General features: G+C 41.4%; 1 protein-coding gene across 1 annotated transcript; it reads right to left on the reverse strand.

Moving 5' to 3' along the window:
• Positions 1–1,015: 1,015 nt before the first annotated feature.
• On the reverse strand, positions 1,016–19,579 carry LOC124280731. The gene is given in 18 exon segments (XM_046716714.1): positions 1,016–2,547; positions 4,725–4,836; positions 4,991–5,107; positions 6,035–6,162; positions 8,571–8,648; positions 9,003–9,114; positions 9,746–9,826; positions 10,258–10,412; positions 10,925–11,088; positions 11,599–11,752; positions 12,779–12,822; positions 13,202–13,368; positions 13,907–14,084; positions 14,087–15,300; positions 15,302–15,619; positions 16,653–16,799; positions 16,801–18,673; positions 19,502–19,579. Coding segments are annotated over 17 exon segments (5,058 nt in total). The 5' UTR covers positions 18,642–18,673; positions 19,502–19,579; the 3' UTR covers positions 1,016–2,499.
• Positions 19,580–19,728: the final 149 nt, after the last annotated feature.

A 19,728-nucleotide genomic window follows, 5' to 3' on the forward strand; every position in this document is an offset into this window, starting at 1 on the left:
ATTCTTTTTCAAAACGTGATAAGGAACTAGTATGTATATATACTTCCGAGCAGGAGAACACCTCAAGTACAGCTCAACACAGATATAAACTCTCAAACAAATAACAATCCTAAATAGATCCTTATCAACAAAATATGTGCAAAAAACAGCAGATACTCTTTGATTGTCCACCATAGAAGGCAAACACTACAACTGACAAAAAATATGTATCAAACTCTCACCATAACAATACATATATTACAAAATGTTTGTAAACAACATTTGTAGAAGCAGTTTTCTTGTAGCAGTATCACATTTAAAAAAGATGTGCCATGAATGTTGCGATTGATGGCAGTTGTCCTTGACCGTGGTCAACACATGGTCAACACAACAACACAATCAACTGTACAAAATACAATAAATTACTGGTATTGTACAAATATATATACTGACTATTTACAGTTGACAGGGAAATAATTTCCAGAATGATGTAATAATCACAGGAGAGCAGCTGTCAAGTTGTAGTACTTCAGCACAAAACCCAGTATTAAACAAGGTGATCAATGTCACCTGATGTCCAATGCTAAATCATATTGATCAATCGGTCATTAAATCAACACACATCAGATACAACATTCTCAAATATGAGTGAGTGAGTGAGTGAGTTAGGTTTTGTGCCGCTTTTTGCAATATTCCAGCAATATCACGGCGGGGACACCAGAAATGGGCTTCACACATTGTGCCCATGTGGGGAATCGAACCCGGATCTTATGCGTGATGAGCGAACGCTTTACCACTAGGCTACCCCACTGCCCCTTCTCAAATAAGAAATCCAGAAAGTTTGATGTTTGGACATATGTTTCAGACAAACCAAAATCCATCTTATATTAATCAATCGCTTGAAATGGATTGTTTTCAGAAAATAACAAGTTATGATGTCTTGAAATCTCAGTTTCAAGGCGAAATTAGGAGAGCTTTCCACCACTTTTAGCAATGTTCCAGTACAATCACACTGCATCGATGTTAGGAACCATGATAATAATAATGACATAATAATGATATTTCCATTATATTTTGCTCAGATTGATGTTAAAAAAATTGTACATATTTCTTAAATGTGGTAGTTTACCAAATTTCAGTGAAAGTTCAGCATAAAAGAGAAATCTCTTACAATCAAGATTTTGATATTTCAGTAGTAAGATGTAAAAGGAAAATACTAATGATTTCAATATGACCATACTCGCATGTTTACAGACATGATTGTTTAATTTGTTTATTCAGAGTGAGCATTGGAAATACTGGTAATATATAACGTTTATACTGCAAAAGATGTAAAAATAATATTAAAAAGCTGCTATGAAACGTTCAGTATTTCACAGCCAACCATTACTTAGTACCCCTGATGATGTCAATGTTGCTCAATCATGTTTAATACTGACACCAGGAATGGAATTCCCAGATAATACAGAAACTTTGATAAATGCTACAAAAAAATAAATAATAGAAGTAGCATTTGCATGTCCAATGTAAATTAATCTGTTGTATGGTTTCCTTTCAAGAATTAATACTGTGAATACCATTCCGTATGTGAAGGGTCTCATTCTCTCTAAATCCAACATGCTATTGATAACCAGAGTGCAGTTGTACAAAGCAACCTTAGCTTTACGACTGTTGTGTCTGTGTTAAGGTATGGGACTTATGATCACCTTAGCGCTAAAATCGCTTTGTACAATGGCACCCAGGTCATCAAACAGCCAAAAGGCACATGGTTAAGTAAGACATCTCTCAGGTGTTCATGGACGACAGCTGACATCCATTGTTCATCAGTTAAAATTAGCTCGTCATAATTAACATAATCTGCTTATCAGTTAATATCAACAATGCACCTGTCTGTCAACAACAGCTGATCATCAGTTGACATCAACACTTCAATGTTAACATCAGTTGTTCAGTTAACATCAGTTATTCATACGTTTAAATCACCTATACAACAGTTACCATCAAATTTCAAGGTTAACATCAGTTATTCATCCATTAATATCAGCTGTTCATCAGTTGTTCATCTGTTAATATCAGCTGTTCATCAGTTGTTCATCTGTTAATATCAGCTGTTCATCAGTTGTTCATCCATTAATATCAGCTGTTCATCAGTTGTTCATCCATTAATTAGCTGTTGTTCATCCATTAATATCAGCTGTTCATCAGTTGTTCATCCATTAATATCAGCTGTTCATCAGTTGTTCATCCATTAACAAGCTGTTCATCAGTTGTTCATCTGGTAATAGCAGCTGTTCATCAGTTGTTCATCCATTAATATCAGCCATTCATCAGTTGTTTATTCGTAAACATCAGCTATTCATCAACTTCACTGCTGAGCAGATAACAAACATTTCTGAAGTCAGTATCAGATGTTCAGTCATGTCTGTGATGAACCTGCTGTTCACCAGTTACCATCCCATGTTGTGTTGTACTGATGTTCACATTTCTACATGGAGGAAGGGACAGAGCTGCATGAGTTTGTCAACACTCCGGACACTGGTGCACCCATACAGATGAAGTGTCTTTAATCTGTGGAAAAATACATGTATCTTGTTAACAAGTGGGCATACATCGATTGTTTGTTCCTGAGTTAGTTTGTTTTACGTCAATATTCCAGCAATTTCAAGACACTGGACACTAAAAATGGGTTTCACATATTGTACCCATGTGGGGAATCGAACCTGTGTCTTCAGTGTGACGTGAATGCTTTAACCACTAGGCTACTCCTCCATCCCTCCTAAGTGATGGTGATGAGTGAGTGAGTTTAGTTGGTGATGATGATGATAATGAGGCTGATGCTGCTGCTGCTGCTGCTAACACAGCATTTACTCCATTACCTTGAGTGTGGTATGGTACATCTATTATATATTCAGCTGTATTACTTCAGCATTTTTGCAAATAATGGTATTTATATATTTCAGATATTTGAAAATTATTTCTTGCATTCTTTCAAATTAATAAAACAATCACCTTCATTAATGTAATTTACAATTATACGTCTCATTTTAGGCTGCATAAGATATTTACGTAGTTATAAGTTAAGTAACATCATTAAAGCTCCTCTGTTTTGTTAGGCTATTCCCACTGGGTCTGTCCACTTCAATGAAGGGTACACTGGAAATCTTTGGTGGTCAATCAAAGTAGAAGCCGAGGCATATTCCTGATTGGTTAGCTTTGAATGATCAGAGTCCAACTTTAAACCCTTTGTTTAAACATCTGCACTGACACTTCACACTGCACAGGGAAAGAGAGAGGATCAGGAATTTATAGGTTAGTACTTACAGGTATTACTGCGTTCTATTTGTACCAGTGTAATACATACTGTAGATCACTTTAGGTAAAGTTACCTCAACAGGATGTAACACATGATAGTGTTTGTTTACTGGAGACATTTCATTAACTGTATGTGTATTCGTGCTGGTCCATGTGTTAGTTGGTTGCATTGTTTTAAAATTGATTTGTAATAGCTTAAATATATTGTTTATATGCTACCAATCAAAACGTTTAGACTCACCAGTGCTAATATAGCCAGTTACTTCAGTCAACTGTTCTAAACTAGATTTTGCAAAATATTCCATACTGTTTTCAGGTACTTGTAACACATAATTTGATGTTTTGTAAAAAATATCGTAATGTTGAAAAAAATATTTTCATGAGTTCAATAAATGATGAAAGTCGGTGAAAACTGGCAATTTCTTAACTAAACTTTACACCAAAACACAGCTGTTCACATGCATGATATCTGCACATGCTTTGGAAAGAGTTCCTTCTGTTCCCCCAACCCTAAACCTAACTCTAACCCTAAACCTAACCCTAAACCTAAACCTAACCCTAACATAAATCTTGGACTTTTAGTCATTTTGTGAGTTCTCTAGTTATTGTTGTGTTTAGTTTTGTTAATAATTTTAGTATATTTATAAATATTATTTGGGATGGGGGAACGGGAGGAACTCTTACCCATGTTTTTCATCAATTCTATGCATGCTCCTCAAACAATTCATCTGCATATGGTTTGCAGTTGGTTCCCCCAAGTTAAACTTTTGATGGGTAGTATATATGTAACTAGGAATATATAAACATACACATTCTTTGTGTCATCACAAATATATGTATCTGATAATATGAGGAATTAAGTAAAATATTATGGTTATTGCACCATATTTATATATATGTAAATGTTAAAATGATGTGTAATAAATAAAATGATATACCTAAGCCTAAGGTTATAGAATAGTACATAATAAATATCTTTTCAGAGTGATAGACGGTAAGACTTCCATCCGTATCCCCTCTAAATTTTAATGATGAGGATAAATTTCTTTGAGAGGCATTTTCAGAAGCTGGATATGTCTTTCAGTATGTTCAGATACCATTAAAGAAATATGCTAAAACTCATCCTTATCAGAGGAGGAATATATATTCAGTTGATATGATTTGACTAGAATGAAATGTTAAGGGGGATACAAGAGGAAGTCTTTCCTGTACGCAATTGGGAACCGATGACATGTGTCAACCAAGTCAGCGACCCTGACCACCCGATCCCGTTAGTCGCCTCTTATGACAAGCATGGGTTACTGAAGACCAATTCTAACCCGGATCTTCACGGGTCTTAGCAATGCTAAGTTGACACCCTAGCCTATGTCATCATGTTTTACAACACATGGACACATGTCTGGCTACCACACCTGTAACATGGAAGTACTCACTTCTTGCAGTTTTTTCACCAGCTTCTGTAGGCAGGCCTCAGTGATGTCAGCGAGGAAGTTGAGCTTCACCGTCTCCAGGTTACGGTTACAGTAGCTGGCCAGAAGCGTCACACTGGAACACAAATTAACCATCTGTAGGTTTGCATCGCCTTATTCAGCAGTTGTTTAAGTCCATGCCGCAGATAGCAATATTCACTTGACGGTCACCTGTATCTTATTGAGTGTGGTCTGATGACATGGAGTCTACAGATACTATATCTGCTTACCTGCGATGAGAACATCCAGATGAGCTGATGTCGAGCTGGGTGAGTCGCTGGCAGTTGTTGGCCAGGGTCCGGATGCTGTGATCCGTCACGTTGCGACATCCACAGATGTCCAGACTCCTGAAGGACAACACAGTACACATCATAGATTTAGGAGTACAACTTGATAGGGTAATATGAGTGAGTTTTATGAGTGAAGTTAGTTTTCTGCTGCACTCAGCAATATTCCAGCTATATGGGTGGCGGTCAGGCAAACCAGTAATCAACAGCATGAGCATCGATCTGCGCAATTGGGAGCCGATGACATGTGTCAACCAAGTCAGCGAGCCTGACCACCTGATCCTGTTAGTCGCCTCTTACGACAAGCATGGATTACTGTAGATCAATTCTAACACAGACCTTCACGGGTAAGGTAATATGAAGGATGGATACAGGACTGTACACTGCTACTAGAAGAAGGCTAATGCATTTCAAGCATGATATGTTTTTGTAAAAATGTTGGGTTTCTCAACACCCTCCCCTTGAGTTGATTAAGATTAACAAATGATTAAAAGTGCTGAGTGTTGTACTCTTAACCCAACTGTAATGGGATGGGATGTAATGGAAAATATAGAAGTGTAAGGGAAGTAATGCTATTGAAATACAGGCAGTGTATTGCACAATTTTGGCTCAACAAACAAACATGACCTACAATAAGCAAGAATAAGAGTATGACAAAAAGATACAGTTCTACAATATATTGACCCCTCCCTAATAATTCAACTAGTCAATGTGTCCAGTACAAAAGTTGTGTCAAGATCTGTTGTCTTGTGTCCTACATTTTCCTTTGAGGAGTGGTGATGTAGGCCAGTGGTTAAAGCGTTCACTTGTGACGCTAAATACCCGGGTCTGATACCCACATGGGTTCGATGTGTGAAGCCCATTTCTGGTGTCCCCGACCATGCTATTGACGGAATATTGCTAAAGGCGGCGTAAAAACTAAACTCACTCACCATTTTCCTTTGAGCATGGGTACTAAAGGGAGGTAACTACTGGTGGTGAACTTACCGCACATCCATGGAGTATGTGGCTATCTCAATGAGAGCAGCGTCTGATACATGGGGGCAGTTCGCAATGATGATGGTCTTCAGCCGAGGGCAATTCCGCACTATCTTCCTGATACAGTTATCACGGATCTGGAAAAAAACATGCAACACTTGACTTGTGCTTCAAAAATATTTTATTCAAACTGAAATAATAATCACTTTCACAATTTGGTAAGCAGTGTTATGATTGGTCAATTCAAAAGGTTAGCTGGAGCTACCATCTACTGGGGTTTGTAAGATTCAGTACAGTAGTGTAACGAATAATACTTAGACTGTTATTTTAGGTTATTATTAGTAAACTTTGCTCCAGAATGCAACAGCAACATTCTATTCAAGGAGACTCCAGAAGAATAGACCTGTTTTATATTTAGCATATTCTGTATATTTGCACAGCTCTAACTAATCAGGTTCCATTTAAAAATATGCAGGCAGCAGCCCAATAAAACAAGACTGCATTAAATGATACAGAATTAACAAAGAAAAAATTGTTTACTATTGCCTAAAAATTCATTTGTTATACAATGTAGTAGGTAGGGCGTGATATACCGTATATTACCGTAGATAAGCCGATCCCATAGATAAGCCGACCCCCTAGCTTGACCCTTGAAATGAGTGTCAAAATGGTATGTTTCGTACATAAGCCAACCCCCCGCGATGAGTCGCGGCCAACTCACACCACTAGACACTTGGCAGTAATGGATGTAACATCTGGATGTAAAACGTAAGTATGTTTGGTGAAAATAGTATCTACCAGGTAATAAAGATTATACTGACCATTATTCAGGAAACCCGTGTTTTTGTTTTCTTTCTTATAATCCCAACGTTCACTGTAAAACATACACAAGCCGACCCCACGCTATGGCCAGCTCACACCATGAGACATCTGGCAGTTGGATGGAAAACGTAAGTATGTTTGGTGAAAATAGTATCTAATAAAGATCACACTGCCCATTATTCTAGAAAGCCGTGTTTGTTTTCTTTCTTATAATCCCAACGATCACTGTTTGTATGCATCAACAACAAGACGCCATTTTGTGAAGTCGGTGCATGTAGAAATATGAACCCATGAGAAAACGTACCCACCGTAAATAAAACTGAAGTCATTTTTTCATTCAAAACACTATATTACACAATAATACAGAATGAATAATGTGATGATTTGTAAACACTATATTACACATTCACAGTAATTTATATGTCGTCCGCTGTGAATCCCTCAAACTCTGTGTCACTGTCTTCTCCAGCCAGTGCCTGCCATGCCAATTCATCCGTGTTGTCGTCGTAATTGTCTTCTAAATGTTCACATGCAAGGACGTCATCTTCGTCAGCTCTGGTATCATTGGTGATGAATTCTTCAAATAGGGCCTCGTCCTGTGATCCATCCATCGCATTCGAGATTCCACACTTGAGGAATGATTTTTTAACCATGTCCTTTGGAATCTCATCCCAGGATTCCTTTACCCATTTCGCAACTTCAGGGAGAGGCGCGCTCTCCTCATGGCGTTTGATTTTGTGAATGTGTGATCTCCATCCACCATCCATTCAGCCCACTTCTTCCGAATGTTCATCTTAAAGGGCTTGTTGAGTGAGATGTCAAGTGGCTGTAAAAGGGACGTGCAGCCGCCAGGTATAACGGCCTGGTGTGTCTTATTGTCTACTAATCTCTTCTTCACGGACGCGCACAAATGGGCCCGGAACATGTCCCATACCAGGAGCGACTTGCATCCTCGGAGGCTACCTGGTCTTGTACACCACACATCCTCGATCCATCTGTTAATCAACGCCTCATCCATCCACCCCTTTTGGTGTACGGCCACAATAACCCCGGTCGGGAATCTGTCCTTCGGCATGGTTTTCCTTTTGAATACTATCATGGGTTTCAGTTTAGTGCCATCCGCCATACATGTCAGCACTACCGTGAAATGTTGCCTTTCATTTCCAGTTGTTTTCACAGAAATTGTCTTCGATCCTTTCACATCCACGGTCCTAGAGCCTGGCATGTCAAAGTTCAGCGGCGTTTCATCCATATTTCCTATTTGTGAAAGATCGTAGTTGATTGCCTTCCGTTCTTTAATTACGAATGCATGGAATAAATCCACCTTTGTATTCACCTGATCCGGGAGTTTCTGGGCAATGTGAGTCCTCTGCCTTAATACCAAATTTCTCCTGTTCATGAAACGTGAACACCATGTTGACGACGCTTTAAATGACAAAGGCAAACTCAATTCTTCTTTCTTGGCCTTGTAGACTGTCAATGCGCGATGGCGAATCATGTTTCTCGTGACGATTAATCCAAGTTGTCTTTTCTCCAATATCCACTCAGCCAGGATATCTTCAAGCTTAATGAAGGGGGATACAGTATATCTCCTTGCTTTCTTGTTCTTAGGCATCTGGTATGTCTTCAGATATTACATGATAAATTTTCACAAAATGTGGAAAAATCTTACAAGTAGGCACCAGAGACAAGCTGGGGAATGAAGTGAGATGACACAACCTACCTGTTTACACCCCCGAAGGTCAAGGTTTTCGACTCGGCCTAGGCTGGCAGACAGGTGTGTGATGGAAGAATCAGTCAGCTGAATACAAACAAAGGGTTACCATGACTACAGAAAGGGAGAAGTGAGTATGACTCGACATTGATGATCTCATATACAGCTAGCCAATGTTCAGCATTAATATTTCACAGGTTTTGTATATGCTCATTCCTCTTTCACTAACTTTGGGTAGTGACACAACTAATGTAATGTGGAACTCATGAGAAAACAAAGGAGCCCTACAACAAGCATGAACTTTGTATGAATGCAACCATTGCCTGAGTAGAAACTTTACAGCAGACAGATGAAAGCATGTTTCATATTTCACAATCATCATCCATCAGTGGGAAGGACACCTCATTTCTGAGGGTTCAAATGTGAGGGTTATGTACACACCCGGAAGCACTGTCCAAGGTTGATGGTGAGGAGGTTGGTGCAGTGGGTGGCAATGCAGCGGATGCATCGTGGAGTCAGGTTGAAGCAGCCGAACAGCTCCAAAACTCGAAGGCTGGAAAAACAACAGCACTTAAAATTATTCCCTGTGGGATCAGTGACAATGCTGACAATTTTTAGAGACTAGTGCATTGGTATCTGGCTCATATTTTGTTATGGCCACACAATGTCAATTTCAATAAAGCAACAGGGCTCTGCAGGTATTAAAATGTCGGTAATATTACAAGATCATAAATAAGTGAATCCGTTTAAATGTCAGCATGATGTTGGTTTGTTGTGCATGGATAAACGCGCAATATAAATGGACTATTAGTATTATTATTATTATTGTTTAACACTGCACTCAGCAATATTCCAGATATATGGCGGTGGTCTGTAAATAATCCAGTCTGGACAAGACAATCCAGTGATCAACATCATGAGCATCGTTATACATAACTGATGTGGTAGGAAAGGCCAATGTAAGGCAGATTCCACACAATGACCAGCATGGGTACCGTGCTGACTCTTCTAGAAACATAATCCAAAATAACATGGGACTCCTTCCTGCGAGGTGACATGACTGGACTAATTGCGCCTCATTTAATAAACGTTATAGTTGGTTCATATGAATGAAATTTCAATGACTGACAACACATTGTTTTTGCCCCCATGTAAACATCCTGTTCTACAGGTGCCACACCCACCTGGATCCATGCTTCTTGATGACTGTCTCCACACCTTCGTCAGACAGCATCTGGCAGCCGTTGAGACACAGCGACTGCAGCCTATAACACAGAGGCTATGTACAACACATGTATAGCCACAAGATCAAAGCAGCAATTTATAAATAAAAGCTCTGGTGCGAATGTCATAATTTTGAGTGTCAAATAAAAACATACTGGATAATGAGTGAGTGAGTTTAGTTTTGCGCCACTTTCAGCAATATTCCAGCAATATTACGGCGGGGGACACCAGAAATGGGCTTCACACATTGCAACCATGTGGGGAATTGAACCCAGGTCTTCGGCGTGACGAACACTTTAACCACTAGGCTACCCTGCCGCCTCTGGTGGTGTCAGCAATACACACCCATCCAACAACTGAGCCTTAGACTCATACTGTGACCATCCAATCCTCATTTCCCACCTCTTGCAAAATGCATGGGATCTATTCCTTGGTCAAATATAACACACAAAATATCCTGTTGTACACCTACCTGTGAGCACTCTCTGACAGAGCTGTGAGGCCATTATCGGTGACATGACACCAGCTAGCGTCGACGTGTGTCAGGTGACGACACCGCGCCGAGGCATGTAGCAGGATGCTGTCACCGGTCAGGCCTCCACGGCTGCACCGGCTGAAGTTCAGCTCCTGGGACACAAACATGACTCATTGTACATCTATATCATACATCAATACAGTGGTTAAGTCACTAAGAGGAAAGTTTCACTAACAGAGAAGGAATAAGTTCCAGAATCTGAAAGTTCGATCTTATCATGTTAGGAGAGGTGAAATGGGGTGTGCATGTGTGTGTGTTTGGCAGTTTGGACACTTGCGAGTTTCACGGAGCTAGCCCACTGAGATACCATAGTTGAAAATGGATATCCCAAACGGACAAACTGCAGACAAGCAGGGTATAATTAAAGGTCTCTACCACTCCAAATACGCCTATCTGTATAAGCATTTCCCAAAACTGATTTAAAAATCTGAAGTCAAACTATGAAATTCATCAATAAAATACACTTATTTCACTTAAAAAAATAAAGCATTTCTCTAACAAGGTTATAGAAACAAGGCATTGTCAAAGCTAAGAGTTTTGAAGTGTTCTTCAACAGCAGACCCCCCTGCTGGAGGTGTGTCCATTATTTATCAAAGAAATCTACCTTCAGATCGTCTATACACTCCCTGAAGAGCTCTCGGAGGCCTTTAGCTGTGACGCTGTCACCATGACACTGGATGAGTGCCAGTGAGACTGGGTGCCTCTTGGCAATCTGGGCCAGCCACTGATCACATATAGCATGGTTCTTCTTCACTGTGATGTGCTTCCCTGCAGCAGAAACATCTTGCATCATAACAAGTTCACGCTCTTCACATCCAGAGTGTCACAGTTTTTACTTTTGATTTCGTGTGTAACACTCATACTTCGCATACAGAATTCACAGTCATTCAAATTCAATCACTGATTTTCATTTCTGTCATTAAAAATTGCATAAAAGTTACACAAAATGAATCCTCTATCATGATATGTTCTTTAGCAACCCATTCTTTTTGTAAAAGGCGACAGACAGAATCAGGTAATCAGACTCTCTGACTTGGTTGATGCATGTCATTGAATCCCAATTATGTAGGTTGATGATTCATAATGTCAATCACTGGATTGTTTGGTTCAGACATTATTATTTGCAGATCGCGCTCATACAGATATTGCTGAGTGCAGCGTTAAACAACAAACACACTTAATCAAAACTTTAGAAATTAAGACATATTTCACATATTTAATTGTCTAGTGGACAGCGTATTTGTGTAACTCTGCCCATGCAAAGACAGCTTTACTCACAGAGGCTGTCATCCACGGACATGCGACAGAACTGTTTGCAGGCAAGCGCCACCCGCGCCAAGTCACTGTGCGGTAGGAAGGAGAAGATGTAGAGCCAGATCTCGTCCGGCAGACACTGCCACTTGGAAAATTCCCCCTCTTCTATACGTGGAGTCTATTGAGGAAACGAGTGTCTAGTTAAACACACTACTCTATCAGTCTCACTAGCTGTGTAACCTTCAGATTTATCATTATTATTATTGGATATTTATATAACGCACATATCCGCATGCATGCTCAAGGCGCTGGTATTTCTTCCCTCAATCATTGGATGTCAATCTCAACGGCGCACCAAGTTATTGTGGCTTTGGCTTTCCCATCCTTATGAGGTTGAAATTGTGAAAATTTGAAGGCAATAAGTACTCCTAGAGATGGGTTTAAATGCTTTAAACAGTATTTGTATCAGCTATCAACCAGTGTGGGAATTCATGATGCAGGTTGATGCTTACCACTATTAAGGAGCTCCCCAGAATGAGTAGGGTGCTGACAGAGTAAGGATCATAATTAGGGGGTGCGGTGGGCAAGCTGGCTAAGGCGCCAGGCTAGTGATCCAGCAAGGTTGAGGTGTCGGGATCAAGTCCACCTGTGACCGGGTGTAAAAACCTTGGAGTCAACTTTGTGTGCAGACTCTTTCATTGTTGTCACAACCCCTAGTGTACAGTACACAGCCCTGTGCACTTAAAAGAACCCACGAAGCCGTTGGTATATGACCAGATGGTGGCCACATAAATACGTGCAAACACCTAGGTGCGGGTACAGCAACGTGCAGTAAACTTGCACAAATACTGTGACTATGTGTCCCAGTCCACCCAACTGTGAATGGGTACCTCGTTAGGATGAGAAAGCCACAATAACTCAGTGCGCCTAGTGGCAGCAAGAGTTGTATACTCCCCAGGGAGTTGAGATTGATAATACGATGTGCCGTTGAGATTGACATCCAATGATCGAGGGAAAAATACCAGCGCCTTGAGCATGCACCAGTTGCGTGGATATGTGCGCTATATAAATATACTATAAAATAATAATAATTAGAGTATGTAGGAATCAAACAAACAATGAACTGAAGCCTAAAGGATGCAGGTCTGTTCAGAAACTGCAGTATCTCTGAGTCTCACATCATCAGATATATTCAGATACATACCATCTCCATGTACATGTTGTAGGCTGTGATGGCAGCGGAGGGACCTGTACCAGAGAGAACAACCATTTACTGTGAAGCAAGTTTTGAAATGACAGATCCAATTAATTGATATGATTGAGACAATCCTTGTAGTACACTTTGGTAGATGAATCAATTGCACTAAAAAAAAAAAAAACACACAGAGGAACGAAGTAACATAATCAGGGCGAATCTTGGATTTGAACTCATGATGACAGATTTCTGATAGGCCAAAGGGACATAACTCCACTAATTGCACCACCTGATACAACTCAGCTGTCTTATAGCAATGTAACAATAGCCTGTTAATGGGTGAACTGATGCGGATTGACTTTGGTGACACACAAGAATTTTACATCTGACCTAGATCAGGAATAAGTTCAAGCACTGTGTGTATGTACAAACCCTGCAGTGTCCTGGCCATGGGGGGCTGGGGATCCTCCTGGGGCAGTCTGTGGGCGATGACGCTGGTCTGGGACGGGCTGAGGTTAGGGGGGTCAGTATCCCTGACCCGGGGCTGGTGGTTTCCTCTCACCTGGGCACTTGTTGGTCTCACGCTGGACTGCACTTTCCTGGACAAACACAGTGCAGTACAGTGAGTGAGTATTTAAACAGTATTCCAGCAACATCATGGCAGGGGACACCACAAATGGGCTTCACACATTGTACTCATGTGGGGATCGAACAAGGATCTTTGGCGTGACGAGCGAACGCTTTAACCACTAGGCTACCCCACTGCCCCACTATATGCACAAGATGTAGAATCCATGATGAGCATGACAACATGATGTGGTAATACTGTGGATCCTTGATTATCCGGGATATAAAACCTCCACTCTATCGTGATCAATACCCTGGACTCATTTGCCACCAGAGCTTCATGAATGTATGAATATTTGAATAAGTGACTGAGTTTAGCTTAATGCTGCTTTTAGCAATATTATCATGGCTAGTGATACCAGAAATGGCCTTTACTCAATGTACCCATATGAGGAATCAATCCCGGGTCTTCGGAGTGGTGAGAGAACGCTTTAACCACTAGGCTATTTGAATAAAATATCTCCAAATTGATCCCCACACGTTTGTTCAACACATAACAGCATTGCTCACCTTCGATACAGGTCTGCACTTGCTGGTCTTGACTTCTTGTGTGTCTGCATGACACCCCTTCCCTCAGGTCTTTGTGAGTCTGCTGCCACCATGTTCTCCTTCTTGGTGGAACACTTCACTCGAGGGTCCTGCATCATGAAGTTCTTCATCGACGACCTCGTGCTCAGCTCCCGGGGTGAAAGGAGGACCATGCTATACTGGACTTCTCCCAGTGCCGCTGATACGGCTCAGCTTCAATAGACTCTCTCACAATACTCCTAGTCATTCTCTTCTTTTCAAGATCAGCACTTCGAGGGCGCTGGCATTCTGGCCTGCTGGAATTGCTCCTCATGGCAAGGATATGGGCAAGAAAACTGGGGTCTTGTGAAGGATTTCCTTCATCTGAGTTATCTGCCCTTGGGGTCTCAAAATCGTCTTCTTCTGGAGGAACTTCTTGAGGAAGGTCTGGACTCTCTTCAGCAGGATTGAGTTGCTGTGATTCATTCACAGAAGACCAGTCATCTGTGTCTATGGAGAAACTGACTGGCTGAGTTTTCATTGCTAACCTCCTTGCTTTGATGACCTCTTCATCATCACTGCTGTCATGGAGATCGAGGCAAGGAACGACGGGGGCATTGCGGCTGGACGTTCGACTCTCTCGGCTGTCTTCGATGCCAAAAATCTCGACATCAATATCACCATGGCTTGGGTATTTCTTGCCTCTGACCCTTTGATGATTGGCTGGTGAAGATTCAAAGTTTTCTGATGATTGGAGGTTAAGAATAACCTCACCATCCGAGAGATCATTGTCAACATCAGCCTTGGGTGTTACTTCATCAGCCTCTTGTTCTTTCTCATCTGTTTCTGCATCAACATCATCATCAGCTTTGGCCTTTCTACTAAAATAGTTCTTGATGAAGCCTCTGATTACTGGATCGTTGATAACCTCACAAAGATCATTAATTTCCTGAGGAGATCGGATATAACTACCAGGAGCACTTGTACCTGTGCTTGGTATTGCCAGATCTTGCTTGGCTCGCTCTAGCTGTTTCACGTGACTGTCCATCGGGGATGGCTTTGTCACACTGACTTTCATGTCGGAGTCGTGTCGATAGGAGAGGATCTCGGGTGAAATGGAAATGCTTTTTCGTGTAGACACCACAGACCCTGCTTGCTCAGTTGAGTTTTCAGGCTTAACCTCCACTTTCTCCTTCCTGTCTGCATTTTCCTTCCTTCTCTCCTTCCTCCTTGCTACAATGGCCTCCACCCCGATCAGTATTTCCCCACAGTCAGCACACCAGGACATGTATTCCTTGTTCCATGAGGCACATCCAGGACAGACCTTCACCTTCTTACGCTTCTTCTGCCTGTCATCCTCGTCACCTTCTTTAGCAGCATCCTTGGACTTGATCTGACCTAACGTCTATCCCAAGCCTTTCAAGCCTGTCCGTGATTCCACCTGCCTTGATACTTGTGGCGGTAACGCTGGTGAAGGCATCTTCGTCAACTGCATCTTCATCCCCAGCATCATCAGCTACTTCTCGATCTTCAGGTTCATCTTCTGGGGTTTCCTCAGCATCCTCTTCAGTCTTTTGGAGACTGCCTTGAGGGGAGGTGGGTCCCCTGTATAAGTTTTCCAAAGAAGAGAAATACCTGTCTAAAGATGCCTGGGCAAACTTCTTCTGTTTCTCCATGTGAAACACTTCATTCATTTTGTCTTCTTGCATCTGGCGTCTGAAACAAATTTGAAAGCAAAGACTTTATGAAAAGTTAAATCACCCTTTGTTCTTCCATTCAGTGTTGTTTTATGCCACTGTCAGTAATATGCCAGCTATATAAAAACAATCTGTAGATATTCAAGTCTGAAACAGACAACCTAGTAATCAGGGCATAATGACCAATTATTAACCAGTCCACAGAGCCTGACCATTCAGTTGCTGACTACATTTAGGACTCAGAGCTCCAGATAAGATTTAGCTCATGTGGGTACTGTACCCACTGTATTTTTTGGGAGTGGTATTATGAATGTTGAATGGGAATTTCATTTTCCGTTACCCACTGCTTTAAAAAATGTGCGTATTTCAGTCACTTTACTCACCTAAGTATATGTCATTGAGCAAGTTTACTAAGCAGGTATGTTCTGCCTTATGTCATACCTAATCAAAACCAACTTAAATATAATGGAAATTATTTTAAAAAGCATTCTTTATAATACTGACATTGACTTGTCCACTAACAGTACAGCTTGATAGGACTAGCGATTTTTATAAATATATTTATTTGTTTTAAACCGTATCTAACATTTTAAATCCGTGGTTAGAATTCAATACGTAATTCAGTAACATGCAGCTTATCTTGGCCTCTGAGGACTGGCTATATTTAGTTTACCCTTGAAGATCCGGGTTAGAATTGATCTTCAGTAACCCATGGTTGTCGTAAGGAGCTATTAATGGGATCGGGTGGTCAGACTCGCTGACTTGTTTGACACATGTCATCATATCCCAACTGTATTGATCGATGCTCATTCTGTTGATCCCTGGATTATCAGACTCGATCATTTATAGACCACCACCATATAGCTGGAATATTGTTGAGTGCGGCATAAAACTAAACTTACTCACTCAGTATATTTAGTTTTTGATATCTGATCTGATTAAAGGTTCTCTTGAGATGTCATCATGTCTTTATGCATAAAAGTATAGGAATAAAGATTTTAAGACAGATTTATGTCACGATATATCATGCTATCATGTTCCCTTGTACATACCTTTGTTCATGGTGTATCCTGATGGCTTCTATATGTCTATCTGGAGTAGGAACTCCCTCTTCTCTTTCATCTTCAACCTTCTTGCGTTGTACCTTGTCCTTGTCTCGAGCTTTAGCCCGCTCGACGTTCTTAGAAGATTTATCTTTCACTGCGTTCTGGGTCTGTGTCGGTACCTTCTGGTTCTGGCGTCACTACCTCAGCAGGCGGTGACATGGGAGGGTGGGGCTGGTGTGGCACCGTGGGGACAGCCTGTGGTGTGTAGTACACTCCTGGGGGCTGCTGAGCAGTGCCTGCTGGGGGTTGGGGAGGGGGATGGGGAACATGGACAGGAGGGGCATAGTTGGTGTACTGGGTATTATAAGCTGGAGGGGAGAATGCTTGCTGTTGGTACATGTTAGAAAAGCCTTGGTAGCCACCATGGAACCCGGGATCAGCCATGTAAGGCTGATAGAACATAGGGTGAGGGGAGGTGGGCGTGGGCGGGGTTCGGGGGGTGAACATGTCCGGCTGTCCACCATACATGTAAGGCCCTTGAGGGTGACCATGCATTCCTGGGGATGTATGTGCATGCATTCCTGGGACTGTCTGTGCATGCATTCCTGGGACTGTCTGTGCATGCATTCCTGGGTTTGGTTGTGCAACCATTCCTGGGTTTGGTTGTGCATGCATTCCTGGAGGAGGCTGCGTGAAGTCAGGTGGGAAATGTCCATGGGGTGGCTGGAAACTGCAATTGGGTGGCTGAAAAGGCCCTTGAGGTGATTGAAACCCCACTGATGGTGCTTGGAAACTCCCCGACGGCATGTTCATCATCATGGCTGGATGGAACGGCATCGCCTGGTTGTATGACATAGTTTGAACCGGCATTCCTCGCTGTAACTGAGTTCCAGAAGAACCATAAGCCTGGCGGTATATTTCATCTGCTGAAAATGTCACTTTTGGAGCAACCGTTATCTGTTCATAGTTTTTCGCACTGGCAGGAAGAGATTCTGATCCTTCAAGTTCCAAATCTTGTTTTGTTTTGGCAACAAGATTCTGAATGTGGACGGGCTCCTTTCTAGGCCTGTTAAGCCTATGTCTTGGTGAGCGAGACTGAACCTGGTTATTCATATGTCCTTCGGTCTCAGTTCGGACATGACCTGCCTCTCCCTTCTCTTGCTCCACATCTCTTTGTTCTATTAAGGATTTGATCAGATGCGGTGATGTCTCGGTTGTCTTGTTCTGATAAAGCTCATTAATATCTTTTACAGATTTTTCAACAAATTCTTGATACTTGCTCGCTCCTAACAAATTTTTCATTTCCTCGGAAAGACTGCTTTCCATCAAATCTGCATTGTTGTTCTGGTTCCTGTCAGAGTCAGGCCTGTGTGTAGAAAGACCCAGATCCTGGCAGTCCACTTCACTCCTAAACATAGACACAGCATCGAGATCTTGGGATTCCCGCAACAGCTCCTGAGAATCACCTCTGGACAATATCTTTGTTTCCTGGCTTTTCTGATGCCCTTTCCGAAATAGATGTTCCACATGAGAATTCCAGTCCTTGGATAACAGGTCATCTTCTGGAGCACCTGAAGCTACTTGCACTGCTCTTGTACCGGAGAACTTTCTCCCACGCTGCTCATTTCCACCATCCTGTCTGACACTGGTCTTGACGCCCTTCGCTGATCTTGTATTTGGCACAGGAGCCTGCTCAGTATGAGTATCACGTTGTCCCAACACATTTGAACCCTCCTGTCCTGCTCTAAGGGTCCTGACACCCTTCGTAGATCGTGTATTTGGCACAGCAGCCTGCTTAGTGAGAGAATCATGTTGTCCCAAGTTATTGAAACCCTCTGATCCAGTTTTGTTGTGACTTTTACCACTTGGTCCATGTTTCTGTTGTTTGTCTGAATGCTGACCAGCAGCAGGGTCAGGTTCGTGGGATGTGTTCTGGAAGTATGCCAGTCGCCTTTGTCGGACTTCTTCCACTGATGGGGGTTTGTTCTTATCCATATTACTTTATCAACATCCCTTTAGCTGAGGTCCTGAAAAAAAAGAAAAAAAAGTACAAATAGAGTATGGTTTTCAACGAGGCACTCCCTTGCTGGTGTGAAACCCAACGCTAACTAGCATTATGAGGCTAATTAAAATGACGCCGACTGGGTGACTGAACGTTGGAACATTGTTTCCCTTTAACAACAATAGTCATGAATGACATGTTAATCATTTTTCAACTTGTTAATATGTACATATTTCCATTGCATTGCACCCAACTAGGGGTCACCCAATTCACCACTTTGACATTCCTGCATCAAAGCAACAAAACCATACAATAGAACATTTGTAAACATGCCATACAGTATATTTTCCTGGATATGTCACTGTATATATTGAGATTCAGGGGGTACACTCACCATTATCTAGATACCTTAATTAGGTGTCAGTTATTTTTGTTTTTGTCAGTGACTTGTGTATAATGTACACCAACTGTTTTATGCTTTGACAAGGGGAGGTACCGTCATAATCATACCACTCACATACATATGTCTAACAACCTGTTGATGTTTGGTTGCAACGTCATATCCGTCACCTCCAGTCACCTAGGTGCTCTTCATAAGTATTCATGCAGCTGCCATTGCGGCATAGAAATAAAACCGACTATGATTCGAATACCACTGGCATGCTAGGCCGATCGCTGTCGGGTTAGCTACAAAGTTAGGAAAAGAAAATATAATTCATAAAACTAACTGTGACTTGGCAAAAACAATCTAAAGGAAAGTAGTTTTTAGATTACGTTTAAATAATATATAACATTTCTTAGTTGCTGCTTAAATTTGTTTATCAGCTGTCAAAGAGAGGCGAAGAATACGTACTTCTCCACTCATATATCCATCAATACACTTTTGACAAGCACCTGCAAATAACTTTAGTCGCCATTTTGTAACTCTGACATTTGTCGCCAGGGTCCCGTTGAAGAAAAATAATAATTATAATAATAATTTCCGTAGTATCGAATATATGTTTTCTAACATAGTATTATGAAATAATTGAAGTTTTCAAATTACGATTAACAATAATAATACAGTTATGTTATTCTCGA

The sequence above is a fragment of the Haliotis rubra genome, unplaced genomic scaffold (assembly GCF_003918875.1).
Source record: "Haliotis rubra isolate DU_JTF1 unplaced genomic scaffold, ASM391887v1 Scf272, whole genome shotgun sequence".
Classification (NCBI taxonomy): Eukaryota; Metazoa; Mollusca; class Gastropoda; order Lepetellida; family Haliotidae; genus Haliotis; species Haliotis rubra.